Here is a 21,093-nt window from a genome sequence, read left to right as displayed (position 1 = left end):
TCCTACACTCTCTTGGTTTTCAATGCTCCTTTTCAGTATCACTTGCTGACTTTTTTTTTATATTCCTGACCTTTTAACCTTAGAGTTCTCTTGGGCTCTGTCATTCCATTGGTGATCTCATTTAATTTCAAGACTTTAAATGCCATCTAAAAGCTGGTGACAATTTCGATTTTATATCCTCATCTTGGACTTCTTCTGACCTTCAGATTCCTTTGTCCAGCTGCCTTCTTGAGATTTCTACCTTAAAAAGAGAACGGCATCTGAAAGTTAACACATCCAAATCTGATCTTCCTTCTCAAATCTACTCCTCCACAATCTCTCCTGTTGCAGTAAATTCCAGTTGCTTACCCCAAGAAGCTTTATTCCTTATTCCCCTCTTTCCCTTATGTCCTATATTCATTTATTTTATATCTTCAAAATATACCTGGAATCTTCCCATTTCACATTACTTCCAATTCTGCTACCATGGTCCAAAACTACCTTTGTTTGTTTCTCACCGGGATAACTGCAACAGCCTCCACCTAGTCTCCCTATTTCCTCCCTTACCACTTACGCACTACTGTCCACTTAGCATCCAGAGTGAGCCTTTGAAAATGTTAGTTATGTTTCTCCTCTGCTCAAAATCCTATGATGGTTCCATTTTTCACTCAGAATGAACTCCAAAATCCTTATAGTAGCCTATATTGGCCTACAGGATCTGGGCCCTGTCAGCTCATCTTCTCTCACCTTCACTCCTGATATAGTGTGTTCCTTGCTGCTCCTTGACTACTTCGGGTAAGCTCTTGCCTCAGGATCCTTGCACTTGCATAAAAAAGTTATCAGATTGTACAGTAACAGAAGTTCTAAGTCTAAATGGTAGGGTTTCCATCATCAACCTAGGAGCAGTCATCCACATAACTCATTTCCTTATCTTTAAAAAAAATCTTTGCTTGAATGATGTTTTCTCAAGTGTTCACTCTATTTAAAATTTAATACACCCACCAACATTCCCTATTCTCTTTCCCTTATTTACCTTTCCCCCTAGCACTTAGTACCTTCTCATATACTATATAATTTACTTACTTCCTGCTATGGGCTGAATTGTATCCCTGAAAATTTATATGCTGAAGCCCGAACCCCCACGTGATAGCATTTGGCGCTGAGGACTTTGGGAAGTAATTAGGTTTAGCTGAGGTCATGAGGGTGGGGTCCTCGTGATGGATTAGTCTCCTTACAAGAATAGACACCAAAGAATCTGATTCTCCCCACCTCCTCTCCTGTTCTCCTGTGTGGGGACACAGTCAGATGGCTGATATCTGCAAGCCAGGAAGAAACTCCTCGCCTGGGAAATGAATCAATCACCACCTCAATCTTGCACTTTCCAACCTTCAGAACTGTGAGAAATAAATTTCTATTGGTTAAGCCACCCAGTCTATGGTATCTTATCAATATTAAGGCAACCTGACCTGACCAACCTGGGCTTCCCTGATAGCTCAGTTGGTAAAGAATCTGCTTGCAATGTGGGAGACCCCAGTTCGATTCCTGGATTGGGAAGATCCGTTGGAAAAGGGATAGGCTACCCACTCCAGTATTCTTGGGTTTCCCTTGTGGCTCAGCAGGTAAAGAATCCATCTGCAATGCGGGAGACCTGGGTTTGATCCCAGGGTTGGGAAGATCCCTTGGAGAAGGGAAAGGCTACCCACTCCAGTATTCTGGCCTGGAGAATTTCATGGACTGTATAGTCCATGGGGTCACAAAGAGCCAGACACGACTGAGTGACTTTCACTCACAACCTGACTAAGAGAAACCCCCTCATTAAAAAAAACAAACTCAGTAACGTCAAGGAGTATTCTCTGATTGTTTACTGTTGCATCATCCATGCCTGGAATAGTTGTGAGCATGTAGTAGATGCTTCATAAATATTTGCTGAGTGAATGAATCAGATATGGTCCTTGTACAGAGGATGACAGGTACATGGTCATACTACAAGGTAGACAGTGCTTAAGTCTTACTTTGGAGGTGCAGATAAAGGGTTCTTGGGAGCTCAAAGAAGGGAGAAGTCATTCACCTATGGGAAGGGAGTGAGGGCAATCCAGGAGGGCTTAATAGAGGAGATAGCATTTGAGCCGGGACTTGAAGAATGGGTAGTATTTGGGTTTATGGATGTAGAAGGAAGCACATGGAGTTCAGTTAGGCTTACGTAGGGTGTGTGAAGTGTGGCGGAAGTGAGAAAGATTAGAAATGAGGTCTTTGGCTAAAATATGAAGATCTCTGAATGCCAGGTTCAAGTTTTTGCCTTTTTTTAGGTATGATATGAAATTGAGTGGATATGAAAGTTACAGAATTGGGTGTAAAAATTTGAGTCATAAATCAGTGATTTTCTCTGACTTAATTTTCAGGCCTTTACTCAATTGTTTCTTATTTTAAATTGTTTATAGGTTTAATGATATTGTTTCTAACCTACCACAGATAAGAAGAAAACAGGAAAAAGAGGGAGGAGACATTTAATCTGAAAACAGGTACACCCAGGGAGAGACAGGCTAGAGGGCTGCTACAAGGTTGAAGATGGAAACCCTATAATTTAGACTTAGAACTTCTGTTATACTGTACAATCTGATAACTTTTTTTGCTTCCACATTTAAATATTCTTTTAATAACTTCTTTCTGATTACAGAAGTAATGCATATTTAACATAAGACATTTGGGAAACAGAACACCACAGAAAAATTCCCTCCGTGTCTACCATCTGAAAACAGCCACTGCTAACAGTGTGGCATCAATCCTTTCTTTGCAAGTGCCCACAGATATATATATATATTAACATATTTTAAACAAAACTTACAGCATGCTGTGCCGATATGAAGCAGACTACTTTCCTCACTTAACAATAAACATATCATGAATACTTGCCATATTGATGTAGGTTTTAATTGCTATATGGTATTCTCTTAGCCCTAATTTTGCCCATCTGGATTGTTTCTAATTATTTGTTATTAAATATCCTTGTGACATTCATCTTAGCACTTTTCTCTGCTATTTTTTAGGGATAGGTTTCTAGAAGTGAAATTGTTAGAGTAACATATGATTGCATTTATAAAGGCCTCTCCCTTCTGAAAGGTTTTACTGTTCACACTCCCACCAGAGGAGAGGATGGGCCTGTTTCCTTATGCTCAGGATAGCATGAAGACTTTTTTTTAATGAGACCTTCTTCTATTTAATTAAGAGATTCATATCTAAGTCCTCAACTCTTATATTTCCTACATTGTTATTATAGACATACTGGGTGAAATATAGTTGCATTTAGATTATTTAATTCTAAATATAAGTTAAGATATTTTATATTATTATCACAACACACAGTAGTAGTGTAGTGTTAGTCATTCAGTCTTGTCTGACTCTTTGTGACCCCACAGATTGTAGCCCACCAGGCTCCTCTGTCTTTGAGATCCTCCAGGCAAGAATACTGGAGTGGGTTGCCATTCCCTTCTCCAGAGGATCTCCCTGAGCCAGGGATCAAACCCAGATCTCCTGCTTGGCAGGCAGATTCTTTATCATATGAGCTACAGGGAAGACACAACTCTAAGCTTAAGGTGGTCAAACATCTCATTTTGCCTAGAAAAGTCCAAGTCCAAGCCTTGTGTCTCATCCGAGTTAACAGTGGCAACACTGCCACCCTTCAAACTTTCTTAGTTTTGAGTGATGTATTTTATGGCCTCCATTAAAATTTTTTATTTTTATATAATTTATATAATGGAAAGGTTACTCTCCATTTACAGTTATTACAAAATAATGGCTATATTCTCCATGTTGTACAATACATCGTTGAGCCTTTCTTATTCCCAACAGTTTGTACCTCCCACTCCCCCACCCCTGTACTGCTCCTTCCCTCACTTCTTACTGGTAACCACTATTTTGTTGTCTGTAATTCCGCTTCTTTTTGGTTATATTAACTAGTTTGTTGTGTTTCCTAGGTTCCACATATAAGTGATATCATATAGTATTTGTCTTTGTCTGACATTTCACTTAGCATAATACCCTCTAAGTCCATCTATGTTGCTGCAAATGGCAAATTTTCATTCCATTTCATGGCTGCGTAGTATTTCATTGTGTGTATATGTATGTGTGTGCGTGTGTCTTTTAGTCATTCATGTGTTGATAGATGCTTAGGTTGTTTCCATGTCTTGGCAATTGTAACTAAGGCTGCTATGAATTCTGGGGATAGCATGAACTTTTTGTTTTGGCTGCAGAGCATATGGGACCTTAGTTCCCTGATCAGGGATTAAACCGGTGCTCTTTGCATTGGAAGCTTGGAGTCTTAACCACTGGACAGCCAAAGAAGTCCAGTAGCATACATTTTTGTATTCATTTTCATTTTTGCTTAGCTTTTCCCTTTTGGGGGGAGTTTTAAAGGAACTTTCAGAACCAGGGGACTCAGGCAATCCTGTCTGCTTCGAGGTTCCTGGTTGAGACCTTGGCATTCCCTTGTCTCCTGAGCAGAATGGTACCTTGAGGATGACTTTGTTTGACAACAGCAAATGCTGATGCCCTAGGGACAGTGAGAAGTACAACATGATTGCCCTGTGCCCATATGCCAGGTGCTCCCCGAGAACCATGAGCCAGCTGCCTGCATCTAACTAAAATTAGTTGAGTCTCAGCCCTGGGGTGAGCAAGGCCCACCCTCAGTGCAGTGCTGCTTCCTAGCCAGGGAAGGAAGGTTCTTAGGGCTAAGAAGGCTAAGAGCCCATGGGATAGGCTGTTAAAGCTGACATGTGTACTAGTCAGTCAGCAACCAACTGGATAGGTAAAAGATGGGAGCAGTACTTGGAAGGCATTTGTATCTCTTGGGATTGGTAGTGTGTACATTCAGGGTAACATCTATTAGGAACCAATATGTATGTTGATGCCATATAAGCCGGTCCTGATATTTCATAGAGAAATGAAGAACCAGAGGGGCCACTCCATCCTACTGAGTGTCCACTTCTGGACCCACAGCCGTTATGTGACTGAGACATACCTGCTTCCCTGTGAACGTGAGCCGGGATGCTTCCATTCCAGCCCACTGTTGCTACAGTGAGTTGCATGAGAATAGCCTGCTTTGGGAGTCACACAGACTCAACAGGCTTCCTTTACTCCACTGCAGAGGACAGCCTCAGGCATGAGAACCAGCTGAAGCAGCTGCTGCCAGAGGCTCTGACTGCCTTGCTGGACGCAGCAAAGAGTTATGCTCAGGTGACCATAGAAAGTCTGATTCCAGACTGGCCTTGGGGCTTGGTGTTTGCAGTAGGTATGATTTTATTTTGTCTCTGTGCCTTTCCCAGTGAAGGAGGAGGAAATCATGGGCTAATTGGGGGCAGGAGGGAGTAAACAGTCGCCGGAGGGTTCACATGGGAGAGGATGGCAGCAAAATATCTACTTGTGCCTCCCTCCTCCTTTGTACCTCAGGATTCTCATGTGCTATGAGCCCTGCACTGCCACTGGCTTGCCAAGTTGAAAACATTGCAGATTCCCTTTCTGAACACTGGCAAGAAAGAAAAGCTTAGCCAGCAATGCAAGCATCGTCTCTCCCATCCTCTCTCACGGGACCCAGAGACTGAGTGACTTGCCTGAGGGCTCAGGGCCAGGGACAGAACCAAGGAGTCCAATTTGCTTCAGTTAGCTGTCTGATAAACCAAATTGTCCTTTCATGGTAGCATTCTCACTAGCATATTTGGGCAGAGGTTGGAGAATAGTGAGACAAGATTGTTGAATCTGGCTGATTCCATTGATTTACATCCTTCCTCATTAAGTGGCTAAAACCAGCCTCCAGCAGCACTAACTACCTATGCTAACACAGGCTCATCATTCTAGAAATGCTGGGGCTAAGAGCTGCCCATGGGACCACTAGATCCAGATTACTCAGAATCTCAACTGTCTGAAGGGCCAAAAGTGCCTGCCCCACTCTGCAGCATTTCTAGAATATTCTTTTCTCAGCAATTTTCTCATAACTAACGTTTTTAGTTAATAGTTATTATGATGATTCAATATGGCGCCATCACAGCAAGGTCAGGACAGATCCAGCATCCTCTAACAGTATGGGAATGGATGTAAAACATCCAGAAATATTTTCATTTAAAATGATTTTTAAAATAAAAATTGATATTGGAAGGAGCATGTTTCAGTTATCCTGTAAACTCACTTAAATACTTCAGTGTCTTCTGTTGCTGAATAAATAAAGCATGATTGTAATACTGATGGTGCCAAGTGCTGTACACACGTGTGTCTGTGTGTGTGTGTGTGAAAGAGAGAGGCAGAGGGAGAAGGAGCAGGAGAGGGGAGGGTGAAGGAACTTATTATGTGAAGAATACTGAATTCTACATTCCAGGTTTTTCTCTTGGTCTGTATGGTTCTGGTCCACACAATAGAACATATTTCATTAATGTATTGAAACCCAGCAGTCTTCATTCTTAGAACTCTTCTTCAAACTCCTTAAGGGTAGGTACCCTGTCATGTGCATCCCTGCATTCCCTACTGGCTGGCAGAGCGTCTTGGACAAAATGACTTGAACAACATTTGAATTGAAATGTTGAATTTCATGTCTGGAGGCCCAGCCACATGGAAACACACTGTTGTACTGATGTGGGTATGAAACTTTTTTAAAAAAAATGGGAATAAGATGATGTCTTATATTTTGTTTCTATTTTTTAACGTGTTTAGAATTTGTTGTCTTTTTATGATTCCAACCAAACATTGGACAGATGTCTTCAGGGACTTCTCTCCAACAACTCTCAGTTCCCTTTCCTGTGCCGCAACTGATGGTTTGGAGACTAACATCTTGTGAGTAGCATTTGGCTCACTGTTTCCTAAATGCCGTACTTTGTGTTTGCTCACACTGAAGCTCGTCTGTCACTTCTTCACCCAGAAATACAGGCTGGGGGACCCTCCTGCCAGCTTTGCATTGACTTAGAATTTCACCATTTCAAAATGTACCAAAAAAAAATCAGTATCTCTATCATTTATAAAATTTACTGGTGCTATGCGATGGGCACCAATGTATTTAATGAAATTAATCCTGGTCCCACTTTGGGGGCTCTCAATTTACATTTCATCAACCTCCTCTATGAGGAGTTTTTTTTTTTAACTTAGAGACTGTAGGAAGAACTTAGGAAGCATGTGAATTTGGATGGAAAAAATATGTTTAGATTTCCACTGACCTCTAACTGAGACTTGGCATTTTCTTCCATTATAAATGTAGGCAAACAAAATGCGGAGGTATCAGCAGTTCCTGTGATTTTTCCACAAGTATGATATTATCATATCACAAGTTATTGCATTTTTGGAAATATTTCTATTCATGTACCTCAAAATTATAACAGTTATTAGAGCTGTTATTACTCATTGTTATTTAATGTGTTACAGGAGCACATATGTTACTATGTCACACATGTGGTTTGACAGTGGTATTATTTCAATACAGTTGGTTCCTTTTTATTTCATGTATTTAAAAGTGCTATTTGGATAGAGGGTTCATAGGCTTCACCAGATTTCCCAAGGGATACATGGCACCAAAACTTAAGAACCTCTCCTTTACATTTTCTCAGCCATACTAGGCAGAGGCTGGAGCTGAAGGGAGTGGAAATTGGGAGGACTCAGGAGTCCTGCATTCTCACCCCAGCTCCACCATCCTTGTAGCCGTGTGACTAGGGTGTGGCTCTTCTTCTGAGACTTGTTTTCCCTCATGGCAATAATGGGAAGGGAACCATTTGCCCCTGAGGGTGTAGTGAAGATCAGATAACACAATGTCTCCGTACAGAAGCTGCTTTGAAAACACTTTGAAGCACAATATTAGGTATTTGTTGGGGAATATTAATCAGTTAAGGTGGCAGAGGTCCAAAGGATTATTAATTTTATGGCAATCTAATATTCAAACAAGACATGGAGTGAACACAGGTAGAGAGCAGTCTTTCTGATGCCCTACATCCCATTTTCCACCCAAATCTGAGATCCTCTCCGTAAGGTCCTATAGCCTTGAGTGCTCACGTGTGCATGCGTGCTAAATTGCTTCAGTCATGTCTGACTCTTTGTGAGAATAAACGGAACCAGGCAGATTTGGGTTCAAATCCTGGACTTTGTCACTGAATAGCTATGTATCTTGGGCAAATAATTGAACCTTTCTGAGCCTGTTTTCTCCTCTTATCATCCTTCACGCTTCCAGACATTTGTGAAGCCTTCCTCGATGTCCCTCCTGCAGCACCTTGTACATAATTGTGTCCTTTAGCATCCCCACCAGAGTGTCCACTTTTGAAGGAAGAGATTGTATTTTGTTCCCATTTGAATTTCCAGGACCAAGGCTCATACATGTCAGGTTCTCTATAATGGCATGTGAATGTATGTACAATGTAGGGTTTATCACTACTTCTTACCAATTAGATTGATATGAAGGTTAAATAAGATATTGGGCCAATAGAAAGTTTTGAGTTTTCATTTAGACAGACCAAGATTCAAATCTCATCTCTGCCTTTTAGAAACTTTTCATCTCAGAGTCTTAGTTGAAACAGCGAAGTGCTATCTACATCTCACAGTTTTACCAAGGATGAAGGATTTAAGCTCAGTGTGTTAAAGCCTACTTTTCTAGCTCCCTGAGGGCAAGGGCCAGTCATGCTCCTTTTGCATACCACAGTGTCTGGCAGAGTGCCTGGGACTGAGTCAATGTTCTGAATGTGTTTAAACAGCTGAATTTCCTTTCTCAAGGCTCAGTAACATGATGTAGCCCTACAGTTCTAGGCGTGAACCCAAAAACATTTTCCTAAAATGAGAGCAAGGTCATGACTCACAATTACTTTTGACTGAACCATAATCATAAAATCATAAGTCTATTGTGAACACACTCTGGGCGAGGCACTGGCTGAGCATTCACAGACACTATCTTGTTGAATCTTTACCACATCTCTCTAGGGAGGTACTGTTTCTCTTTAATTTAAAAAATGGAAGCTTCCATCATGTCCATGTAACTGGCCTGAAGACACACAGTGACTTTACGCAGCATAACAGGTGCTCAGTAGATGGTAGTAGTTGTGGTGAAAAGTGAATCCAGGTCTTTTTGATAGATTGTTCAAGACACCTAAGAATCCTCAGGGCTCACCCAGTCTTACCAGGTGAGTCAAAAGGTCTTGCACATCTATGCTGTCTTTGCAAGTAACACAGTTTATTCTGCATTATATGAAAAGCATACATTTGGGGGCACAATTAAATATGAAACACTGTATGACTTGAATATAGATACGTATCCAATTTGCTCTGAAAACTAACTTTTCCATTTGCACTAGAGACATTTAATAAGCCACTTGGTAGTATTAAAAAAACAGAACTGGCAATGTCACAGGACTAGGAAGAGAGATGAAACAGCCATTTGTAAAATAAAACAATGCTTCTATTCATTTTTATCTGGAAAAATCTAACTCCTGTATCTCTTCAAAATAACAAAACAGTAAAATTTCAAAATTCAGGAGGAACAACAGAACAATAACTAGCACTGGGCAGTTGTAAGGAAAAAAGTAGCTTCTTTAATAGATTTCTATGATGAATGAAAAAGATTGTGAGAGATGGTATGTGCTGCAGTTTGATTACTTACTATATATAAACATACTCTATTTTTATACGTTTTAACAAATCTGGACTGTTGCATTAGGATTCTGCAAAAAACAGAACCAATCGGATGTATATATACATATATATATATATCTGTGTGTATACACATATGTATACGTGTGTATATATATATGTATGTATGTATATATATTAAATAGGAATTGGCTGATGTGATTGTGGGTGTCAGCAAGTTTGATATTTTGTAGGACTGGCTGACGGTCTAGAAATTCTGGCAGCTGTTAATGCTGCAGTTTTGAGTCCAAAGAAATCTGGAGGCACAATTCTTTTTTCCTTGGAGGTTTTCAGTCTTTCACAACTCATTGGACGAGGCCGACCCACATTATGGAGGGTAAGATATGTTACTCCAAGTCTACTGGTTTAAATGTTAATCACATCTCAGAAATACCTTCACAGCAACATCTAGATTGGTGTTGGACCAAGCAACTGGGCACTACAGTGTAGCAAACTTGAGACACAAAATTCACCATTGCAACTAGTATATTCAAGCAGGTTGGGAGCAGTACACCTGGACTAAATTGGCAGGAATAATAGGAAAAGAGCATTTATACTACAAGTGGATCAAGGGAAGGAGAACAAGCGGCCTGGGTGTTGACTTAAATGCATTTTGTTTAACTTATTTAAATAAGAAATAATTGATAAGTGGCATATTTGCCCTGATTTCATAGATGTTATTAAAACAAGGCATTCCAGGGCCCCTGAGACTGATGAATCAAAGCTTTCTGTAGCGTTGATGACAGAGATGCTTCAGTGAGGAAGCTAGTGTAAAAATAACCTTCGCTTCCTGCTGGTGCCACAGCTGGGTACTTAGGGAGAAGCCAGCTTTCAGCATGAATGGGCTGCTGTGGAATCCTATTTCTAGCTGTCAAAGCAGAAGGTTTAGCATCTTCTTCCAATATTCTGGTAACTCAAAGGAGGAAATCAAGATGATTTACTAAAGGATTACTTAGCAAAAAATTCAAAACAGGACACCAAACTGAGGTATAAAAAGGAATATTTATCTTTTAAAAATACAACTTTGAACACTACTGACATCTGATTTACAAAGTATTTTCCTGAAATACTCTTCATTGGCTTTGCTTTAGTACATTCTCTTCTTTTCAATCAAGACTCAGGGGAGGGCATGCTGATGTTATTATAAGCACCATCACCACCACAGAAGAAAAGACCATCTCTGCCTCAGGATATAAGCCCCCAGTCCTCATTCTTTCCCTTTCTTTCCCATCAAGCAGGACTTCTGACTGGTTCACGCACAACTGGACTTGTCCTCAGCACTCAGCACTCCAGGTGGAGCTGACCTATTTGCACGAAGCTTCACACACCCTAGCTCATTATTTATTCATTACCAAGAATTCTCTATTAATACTCCTATCAACTGTTTGCAAACATTCAGCATGAAGTAAACATAGTATTTACAGCAGTACATGATTTGCAATTCAACACACTGACAGCAGAAGAAAAGGACCATCAGACTTTGTCAGAAGGCCGGAGGAGAAAGCATATTAAAATCAACTCCTTCTGCCAATGTGTATGTGTGTGTGTGTTTGTGTGAAGGCGAGCACACAGGTGTGTTTTAATTCATAGAAAACATGCCCTCCTTTAAAAGCAAACTATTTACAAGGTGATTCTGAATACCACATACACATGCCAGTCATACTGGACACTTGCTTTCCAAGAATACATTGTTTTTTTTAAAATTTTGAAATAAACCTGTTATCTGATACATTAGAGAAAATAACTCTGAAACATTTGTCAACTTTTGGTTCACAGTAATTTTGCAAAAAGCCACAAACCATGCTTTGTCTTTTAAAAGGTGAGCCTGGTCAAGCACCTAGAAGACACTGATGCGTTATTCACTCACTGGCCTACTGGGGATTGGAAAGACAATGTCAGTTATGGAGTCCCTAGTGCTCCTGTCATCCCTCTCACCAGTAGCAACATGAATGTAAAGAGAAGTTCTGAAACACAAATCACGTACAAATCATCAAAACATTTCAGTTAACAGTGTTTAAAAAATACCAAAGTCTACAACAGTAGTACAGACACTGAAAACACCCTAAATACGCATTAGCCTCAGGCCTTTTTAATACTACTAATAAAAAAAGACAACCAATTGACAGAAAGAGAGGAAGTTACAGCACTTGAGGTTTAAGTCGACTTCTTTATAGGGCCTGTAGCTCGAAGTGCTGTTCTAGGATCCTTATTTTAACTCAAACGATATTCCAGGAATGAACTGACAAATTTAAAGCAATTTCCACTTGAAAAGCATTGAAAATACAAATCACTTTCTAAAAGCTTGTCCAACACACATGTATTTTCAGGATCCCAGGTTGTTAAGCAAAGGGATTCAGGTCAGTTTCAAGCCCTCAAAGCCACAGAATTTCCATCTCTTCTCCAGACTGGCTCCCACTCCAGTCATTTCCTGCTTGAAAGTGTGCTGGAGTCGGCTCATGAGACATTCCACATCACTGGTACAGATCTGTGGGAGAGAGAGGACATCTCCATTCAAAACCAGCCCCACCTTCTTAACCTGGCTTTCCCCCTAGTACTGCTTTAGAAAGCTGATGTGCACATGTGTGTGCTAGGGGTGGGGTTGACCTTCCCCTCCCTGTGCGTGTGTGGTTGGTTGAATGGATTCCAGATGGAAGCCTTCTTCTGCTATGATCACCTGAGTCCACTGAGCTTTCTTTTTTTTCTGTATTTCATAACTGCTATATTTAGGTATAATTTACATACAGTAAATTCATCTACTTTATATGTACACATTGATGAATCTTAGTAAAGTCATACAATTATGCAACTGTCACCACAATTCAGTTTTAGAACATTCCCCCAAAGTCCCTTTGTGTCACTTTGTGTTCCTTTGTGTCCTTACTCCCCAACCCAGACTCAGATTTTTTCACTGTGGTTTTACATTCTGGGTGGAAATTTCATACATGTGCAATCGTACAATCTATAGTCTTTTGTGACTAGTTTCTTTCACTTAGAAGGATGTTTTTGAGATTGATCGCCACCGAGCTTTCTCTGGGAAAGAGCTGGTGTCAGTCGTGTGGAGAGCCTTGGGTCTGCAACCAGCTGAATGATGGCTAATCAGTGATGGTGATGTTATGTTCAGGTCCAATGAAGCTGCAAACCCTTTGGGGAGGGGAAGGAGGCAGAAATGGCTGCCACCAAAGCACAAGTCTTCACACATGTCTTAGTTTTCAAAGGAAAAGTGACAGGAATATATATCTCTGTGTTCCCACTTCTCTCTCTCTCTCTCTCTCTCTCTCTCTCTCACACACACACACACACACACACACACACGTACTTCAATACAAAAACAAAAACAAATCTGTGGACCCTTAGGGCTTGCTTCATGTGGTCATCTTTATGTTAGTAGCAACTTTCCCAACTGTGAACTTGGGCACTAGGGCCTGACTGAAGAGCACTAGGGGATCTGTAAAGAAACCCCAAGTTGCTGCTACTCTGAACATTCCTAAAGCTGGTAGGAGGGACCCCCAGATTCCATTGGTACCATTGCAGACTCTCTTTGGGAGGCCCTGGCACTACCCTGGCAGGAAGCTGCTTAGGAGGAACTGGCACTAGACTGGGAGTCAGGTCATGCTTTGTCCCCAGTGCTAGTGGTGGGCTGTATCCAGTCAAGTGCAAGAAGCACACTGCAGAGTATCATGTAGAATTGAATCCTCACTGCAAAAAACATAAATCTATACTGTTTTATAGATACATACATACAATATAGGTACAGCAGACTTATACAAAAGAGTCTGAATAAGATATGCCAAACCACCAACGATGGTTATTCTTTGAGAGGTGGCATTGCGGGGAACTGTCCATTTGCCTTTATTGTAGTTCTATGTTGCTTACATTTAAAAGATAATATGTTTGCATTATTTTTGCAATTAAAAAAACAGATTGTTTTTATTGACACAGAGTTCCATTTCAAATCACTTCAACAGATTCCTTGCTCCTGGTGCTCACATTCCATTCCTCCTTTCACTGTCAAATGGGCCAGCCACTTAATTGCAGAATAGCATCTCTTCCCAGAGAAAAATGACAGGGGATGCTAGCTAGAACTAAAACAAATGCCACGAGGAGGATGAATCACCTTCTGGATTTCCAAATGGGCCAGTGCCTCTGTTAAGAGGACATATTCTTAAATGGCTTAACACTTTGGACAGCTGACTGTCAGGAATCTGTATTCCAATGGCACTTGTCAAAAGGCCCAGAACCTGTGAAATAGTGAGTACAATCCATGAGCAGCTCTAACTGAATTCTGCTTCTGAAAAAAAATCTATCAGGACTTTATTTATTCTAAGGGGTCACACGCCCCCTTCTGCCTATACGAGGCATGCATCCTTGACTTTCTAGGTAACTGGCACTTACCCTTGCTCCCGAGGCTTTGTGAGTTCCCTACAGGTGGCATCCAGGGAAGAAACTGGTCCATGAGATCAGCTGTGAGCAAACATTCAGTCTGTATTACAGACTCATTGTTCCAACTCCTTGCGTCCCTGCCTGGATTGTGTCATTTTAGATAATGGCAGTGGTGATATCAACAGTCCGGGAGGTGGTTGGAGTAAGACTTCCAATCGAAAATTTACATTTGCTAATGTCTAAATGCCCAGGGCAGAAGTTTGATTGGTGAGAAATAATGCTTAATTAGCATCTGATACATAAATTAAGAGAAAGGAGGAAAATTCTTCTAAGATGTATCTTGGAAGTAGGGTGCAATTCATTAAGATTGGCCCAGGACTTCCCTGGTATCAGCACTGGAAGTCTCAAGTCCCAGGAAACCCCTTAGCCCCAGGCAAACGGACTGATAGCCACCCTACTTGCAAGAGAGAAACTTGATGCTGAATCACAGTGAGAGAACAGGTGAAGGAATTTTCCTTACAGTGATTACTAGTGACTTATTTGTGCTTGAGAAGAGTGAGGCCACCTGTTCACAAAGAATCATATATCGCATTGCATGCCCATCTCAGGACCCCACATACCTTATTATCAAGACGGTGCAAGTAGGAGCAGATATATTCAATGCTTGCTCCAAATGGGTGGACATGAAGGAATGTGGAGATAATTCCTATAAACACAATAGCATGGAGGTTACACTTGAGTATTGTATTCGCTGAGATGCCACATGATAGTGTCTAGCAAGAGTCAGCTCATATGTACACCATATTACATATCAGGTACTCTTCTAAATTTACATATATATACACACACACACACACACATACACTCATTATACACACACACACACACACACACACACACACACACACACTCATTTAATCTTCACAACAACCCTGTGAGGTAGGTATTACCATTCCCCTTTCACAGATGAGGAGATATTGAGGCATAGAATGCTTAAGTAACTTGCCTGAAGTCACACAGCTGGTAAGTGGCACGTATTTGAACTCAGACAGTCGCTCTCACCCACTCTGTGGACTGCCTCTCACTACTCTATACCACCTGGAGAAAAACTGGCATTTGAGGAGTCACTTCCATCATTTCTGATGGCTAAACACCATTTGAGTTCTACATTTTACAATGAATTTAAAATTTTACAATGAATTTCGATTGTGCTATGTTTTTTGCAGTTCTTCTGCACTGTCTTACATTGGATTTTAGCCTCTTATGCATTTAATCACGTCTTGCTGTTGTGGCAAAAGTACAAATCACGTACTTTGCCTGATTAAACTTGTGCTTCTCACAAGAGAATCTGTTGATTGTATTTTGGGTTTATTCTGTGAGTAGCTCTGTAAAGAAAAGACAAACATTTCATTCACTCAGGTGGTGACTAGCATTCTGTTTGTCCTCAGAGCTCTGAATCTCTTCCAGTGTCAGAATTCTTATGGCAATTTACAGCCTCCAGGAATGTGCATGACTGCTACTCAGCATAACTCTGGGGTGATTGGCGGCTACATAGATTGCCACGATTATTTTGGCCATCAGGTTAATTGTGCTAATACTACTTTCTCTGGCAACAGCTAGAATATAAATTGTTCAAAAGTCTACTATTTTTTTCTTTTTTTTGAATTCATCTCCTTTCATAAAATCTTAGGTATATCACATGGATTCAGAATTGAGCTTACTGAAAACTGGCAGGAAATAAAAGCTAACTTCGATTTGGTTTATAAAACTACAACTTGTCTATCCCTTTAAGCAATTGACAAAGTATATTACAAGTTTAAATGGTAGGTTGAAGTGCAAATAAGTTCTTTGCAAAAATCCTCCAAATATTAGATGGCAAGTGAGTGGGTTGGAGGATCCAGGAAGAACTGATGGTAGGATTCGAAACTTTACTCAAAGTGGATACTATTGCTTATAACACTACTTTCCTCTTAAATGACTTGGCAAATTGAATTTCCAAACACTGACTCAAGCTGAGAAACTTAAATTCTGAAGAATACAGTCCATGCTCAAAGGAATTCTAGATGCTATGACCAAGAAAGGCTGTCAAACGCCAATAACTCCAGAGGTTTCAAGACATGAAGTAGTTTTTGTGGGTTCACACCCAAATAACCAATTTAAAAAAATAGATCTTCCTTTCTGTCAGCTCAAGACTTCTTTCTTTAAAAATACAAAACAAAACATGAAACACTTATCTTAAGAATCTTTGTTTCTAGAACTATCCATTTTCAGAGGCTTCCTCTTACCCATGGCTCTCCTCTGACAGGTCTCCCTGTTGCCATGCCAATTTGTTAAAGAACTTTGAGTTGGAAAACGGAAATAAGTTGTCACTCTTCTTGAAGACTCACTGGCAGATCCCCTGTGAATCTTTATTATCATATCAAAGTGTTAGATCTGAATATAATATCCATTACTGAAGGAGGCAGATATATCTTTAAAATATGCAGAAGCTAATTCCTGTGGAGAACTTTCGAGATTGGGGTGGGACTACTGTGCGCTCAGATTCCTAGAAGGCAGCTGGGATTATCTGGAGGCCCAAGATCAGCCCTTTTTAAATGACTGAATATTTTCAGACCTCCATCTGCCACTGTTCTCCAAACAGAATGTAAAGTCAACAAGCATTTGTGAATAGTGCTGTTAAGGGCAAAATGGTTCTCATTCACTGAGGGCTTGCTATGGGCTGGACACTGTGTTAAGTGATTTACATGAATTGTTGTATTTAATACCTACAGCTGCTTTGAGATGGCTAATATTATTCCCATTTTGAAGATGGAGGAAATGAAGCTCAAAGATGGAAATGGAGGGGTCAAGACAGAAAGCCAGTTCTGTCTGATTCCTTAACCACTTATGCTATCTTGCCTCTGTCAATCAATTTCTATGTAGTGAGAGCAATTCTAGCATTTATCTCATCAGAGCCCACCAGTGTTCAAACACCCCACAGACAGCCTCCTTGGTTGCCTGCCAGTAACCTGGGAAGATTTAAGAGGCTCATCTGGGGAAGTTCTCTGCCAAACAATGTCTGCACTACCCCTTGAGAGGGAGTGAGAGGGCTCACCTATCTTTTAAAAATCTACCACGCATTTCTCTAGCAGATCCCCTCTTACCATAGTGCTTATACTGACACACTTGATGTGGCAGTGGCCACCAGGAGCTTGAAGAGGGCTGGGAGATGCTGTTACCATTTTGACTGAAATCTGTACTTGTCCTTATCCTGTCATCTTCAGGACTCTGGGTTCTTGCACTGGCATGCCTCGTGAATGCTTGGCATGTGCTCATTCATCCTAGGTTACTCCTTTCCCCCACTCCATTGCACTTTATACGTTGAATGTGTTCACTTCCTTACCCACTAGCAGGGCTTCGCGTTCAGATTTGATAGGACAGCTGTTCAGAGTCTTCTCCAGAGGGTAATCACTATCCTGGCTTGACGCACACAGTCTAGAGGCACAGCTTTCCTGTGGGAATAATATGTCTCCAAGGTCAGTGCACCTTATATGGTAACAGTGCATGCATGCGTGCTAAGTCGCTTCAGTCGTGTCCAACTCTTTGCAACCCTATGGACTATAGCCCGCCAGGCTCCTCTGTCCATAGGATTCTCCAGCCAAGAATACTGGAGTGGGTTACCATTCCCTTCTCCAGGGGATCTTCCCAACCCAGGGATCAAACCCATGTCTCCTGAATCTCCTGCATTGGCAAGCAGATTCTTTACCACTGAGCCACCTGGGAAGCCCTCCAATTATGTTGTTGTTGTGCTCAGTTGCATCCGACTCTGTGAGACCCCATGGACTGTAGCCCCACAGGCTCCTCTGTCCATGGAATTCTCCAGGCAAAATAATACTGGAGTGGGTTGCCATTTCCTACTCCAGGGGATCTTCCCAACCCAGGGATTGAACCCAGGTCTCCTGCATTGACAGGTGGATTTTTTACCACTGAGCCACCAGGGAAGCCCCATATAGTAACAGACTTGGTTCCAATTGTACAACAAGGAACTTCTTAACAGCACCTCGAAAGCAATACTGTGCAATTTTGATTACTGTGTGGAAGAGAAAATAGCGTAAACTATAAAAGCATCACTGATAATCCAAAGCTTATTTATAAGGCTTCAAAACACACACACACAAATTTAGACATACATCTTCACTAGTTTTTTTTTCCTCCTACCTTCATCATTCTTGACTTGGGAACCAGATCAAGTCTGGTAATCTTGGGAACCCTACCCAGCATTAATTGTCTGTGAGATGCCAGTTTTATCTCCATTCTACCGGTGAGGAAAGTGAGGCTCAGATAAATTAGGTAACTTGCCTAAGATCACATTGCTAGAAAATGATAGAGCCAGGATTTCATCCCTGGCCACCGAATGTGAAAAGGACCATTCTTATTTATTTTAGGTTCCACACTCTGCTAAAGGTCAGTCCCATATTTGAATGGAGAATCTACAATGTAGCTCGACTCATGGGTAATCAACTGTTGGCTCTTGAACTGAAAATTAGAGCCTTTATTTATTGACTATCAGCTCTCTTTCTCTCTCTCTTCTCTTTGATAAGGGCATCATCAATTAGGATATTTATGACTTTAAAGCAAGAAATGACTGCTACCAAGACTATCAGGAATCAGTGGCCTTCCTTGTTGTTGAAAGTTTTCTCTTTCTGAGCACAGTGGATATATTTCATAAGAGGGCTCGGGTGAACAGCAACCAAACTGAAAAAGGCCTCCAGACCTCTCTTGGATCTTTCTTTCTCTCTTTGGGTACTGAGAACATCTTTTCTGTATTATGAATGTGAAGGAAGAGTCTTTAGAAGAAGGAATGAAAGAAATCCCTGCTTCAGTATCACTACTATTGTAAAAGAGAGAGCCAAGGAAATGGCCCGCAAGGGGAGCGCATCATGGCTGACTCAAATGTTTTGTCACTTCTTTCCTTCCACAAGCTCTCAGCAGGGATAGGCTTCCTTCTTTTTTCCCTTTAAAGATGCCTTCAAAGCTTCCAGGATGCTGTCCCTGAATGAAACTAATGGTCTTTGCTGCAAGACATGTTGTTCTGTGGATTTACAGGCTTCCAGGCTGTAGTCAGAAGGGAAATCTTTCTTGATGACCTACTCAATCTTTGGCCTTTAGAATTCAATCTGGTCAGTAACCATCATGCCAAGTTTGATTTAAACTGCTGGCTCACTTCTAAGCCACAGGCTGTACATCTGCTTCTAACCCCCTTAAAACATTACATGATCCAGTAAGACATTTCTTAAGTGTGAGAGTTTAACAGATTGGGGTTGCTTTAAGATATGAAGACATTCTGAGAAGTTTTAGCTATCTTGAATCAAAATGCAGCCTGACTGAAACCTGACTTCAATTTTATTACAGCTGGCATTTAAAAAATTAGAAGGTATATTGAAGGGCTGCTTATCACCTTGCATTTTACTAGCAGATTCAAAGAGCTAGTTCTTTCTGCAGGAAGACAGACATAAGTCACATTGTTATATTGCAAAACACTGATGATAACTCACACTGCGGTTTACTGTCAAGAAACCCAAACAAAAAGAAAAAAGATCCCTCCTCACCAAAACTTATTGCTTTCCCTTCAACCTGAAATTATTTTTCCAGTCTAATGTGATGGTACTTTGCTTTCTAACCTAATTGTGTCAGTATGAAATATGTGGTTACAAATCAGCTTCCCAGAGAAGATCAGTTTATAATGAACTCTCATGACTTTCTCTGAAGGAAGCCTCCCTTAAAAATAACAGGACAAAAACATATTCTGACTCACATGTTTCTCATTATCAGTTGCATCTCTCCTTCTGTCCTCTTCAGCTGCCACTCCATGGCTTCCCTGGTGGCTCAGAGGTTAAAGCATCTACCTGCAATGTGGGAGACCCAGGTTTGATCCCTGGGTCAGGAAGATTCCCTGGAGAGGGAAATGGCAACCCACTCCAGTATTCTTGCCTGGAGAATCCCATAGACGGAGGAGCCTGGTAGGCTACAGTCCACAGGGTCGCAAGAGTTGGACACGACTGAGCGACTTCACTTTCTTTCACTTTCTTTCATGGTATATGCAGTTTCAAAATGGGAAACACTTAGACTTAGTTCTAAAACTGCAAGATTCTTCTGTACCATTTGACCCTTCGCTTCTTTAAATGAAATACTTTACAAAGCAGAGGGCTACTTACACTAAAACGTCCTCAAGTCAATTAGTGATGTCAATCCTGAAGAGTGATTTTAAGCTTAATGTCATTAGTGTAACCCCTGTTTATCTATAGCCTTCTGGCTACACAACACATTCCATTTTATGCAAGAAGTGAAACAGAGCTAAGTAGAAGCTCTGGGACATTTTAGAAGCTCTGCTTGTATGAGGCAAGTCCTGCTAAATAGAGCAGCTTTGGCACTTTTCAATTAAATGCTTGATAAATGAATTTGTCTGGGATTATGCTGGTTTCTTTAATAGCACCCACAAAACTGGAAAGTGAGTTGGTTTTATGAAGTGGAAGAATTAAAAGCATATTGCAAATGGCCTCTGGAAAACACTTTCCATCATTTGTTTCAACTACACCAAGGTTGCCAGTTCTTAATGGCACTCTAGGGGAGTCACTATGCTCACAAACACACCCAGGGCCTGTATGCATTGCATCTTTCTGAGCTGAGCACAGAAGAGAAAGGGCACAAGCTCTTGTGGAACTGCAGAACTGTGGAATTGATTTCTGGCTCTTGGTCTAAGCTTCTAATCTTCTCTTCCTTCTGAGACATTAAAGTCAGGCAGCTCTGGTCAATGGGCCTTTCTTTTCAGAGAATAACTTCACTTGGTTCAGGCATAAAGGAGGCTAGAGAGGTGTGACACAGAGACGCCACCAGTTGACTTTATACACCTTAAATAGACTGGACACCCGATGCATGGTTGCGACACATTAATTCATCCAGAGATTTAGTAGACTTTCTCTGAGGTCCTCGTTGGCGGTTCTTATGGCTGCAGACTCTCATTAGGCAGAATCCCATTTTGCCTTCCCTGTTGCTATTATCTAGCTTTAGCATAATGTGTCTCCTTATTTGCTTCCAAGTCGTCCCCCCCCCCATTTTTGG

General features: G+C 41.0%; 1 protein-coding gene across 6 annotated transcripts in view; it reads right to left on the bottom strand.

Annotated features, from left to right (window-relative positions):
- Positions 1–10,598: 10,598 nt before the first annotated feature.
- The window catches only part of ENOX2 (ecto-NOX disulfide-thiol exchanger 2), a 279,083-nt gene continuing 268,588 nt past the window's right edge, over positions 10,599–21,093 (bottom strand). For 2 of the 6 annotated variants that reach the window (XM_081568138.1, XM_081568139.1), the window contains exons 13-15: positions 17,378–17,486; positions 14,616–14,701; positions 10,599–12,100 (exon numbers count right to left, since the gene is read on the bottom strand). In XM_081568138.1, coding sequence (XP_081424264.1) covers positions 11,969–12,100; positions 14,616–14,701; positions 17,378–17,486 — 327 coding nt within the window. In that variant the 3' untranslated portion in view covers positions 10,599–11,968. Of the gene's footprint in view, positions 12,101–14,007; positions 14,077–14,615; positions 14,702–17,377; positions 17,487–19,789; positions 19,853–21,093 lie in introns of those variants that run through there. The other 4 variants (XM_081568137.1, XM_081568140.1, XM_081568141.1 and 1 more) reach the window with 4 other exon arrangements.

The sequence above is a fragment of the Giraffa tippelskirchi genome, chromosome X (genome assembly GCF_054371585.1).
Source record: "Giraffa tippelskirchi isolate mGirTip1 chromosome X, T2T-mGirTip1v1.2.pri, whole genome shotgun sequence".
Taxonomy (NCBI): Eukaryota; Metazoa; Chordata; class Mammalia; order Artiodactyla; family Giraffidae; genus Giraffa; species Giraffa tippelskirchi.
The sequence above is the reverse complement of the archived record's forward strand: the minus strand, read 5'-3'. Positions and strand labels throughout refer to the sequence as shown.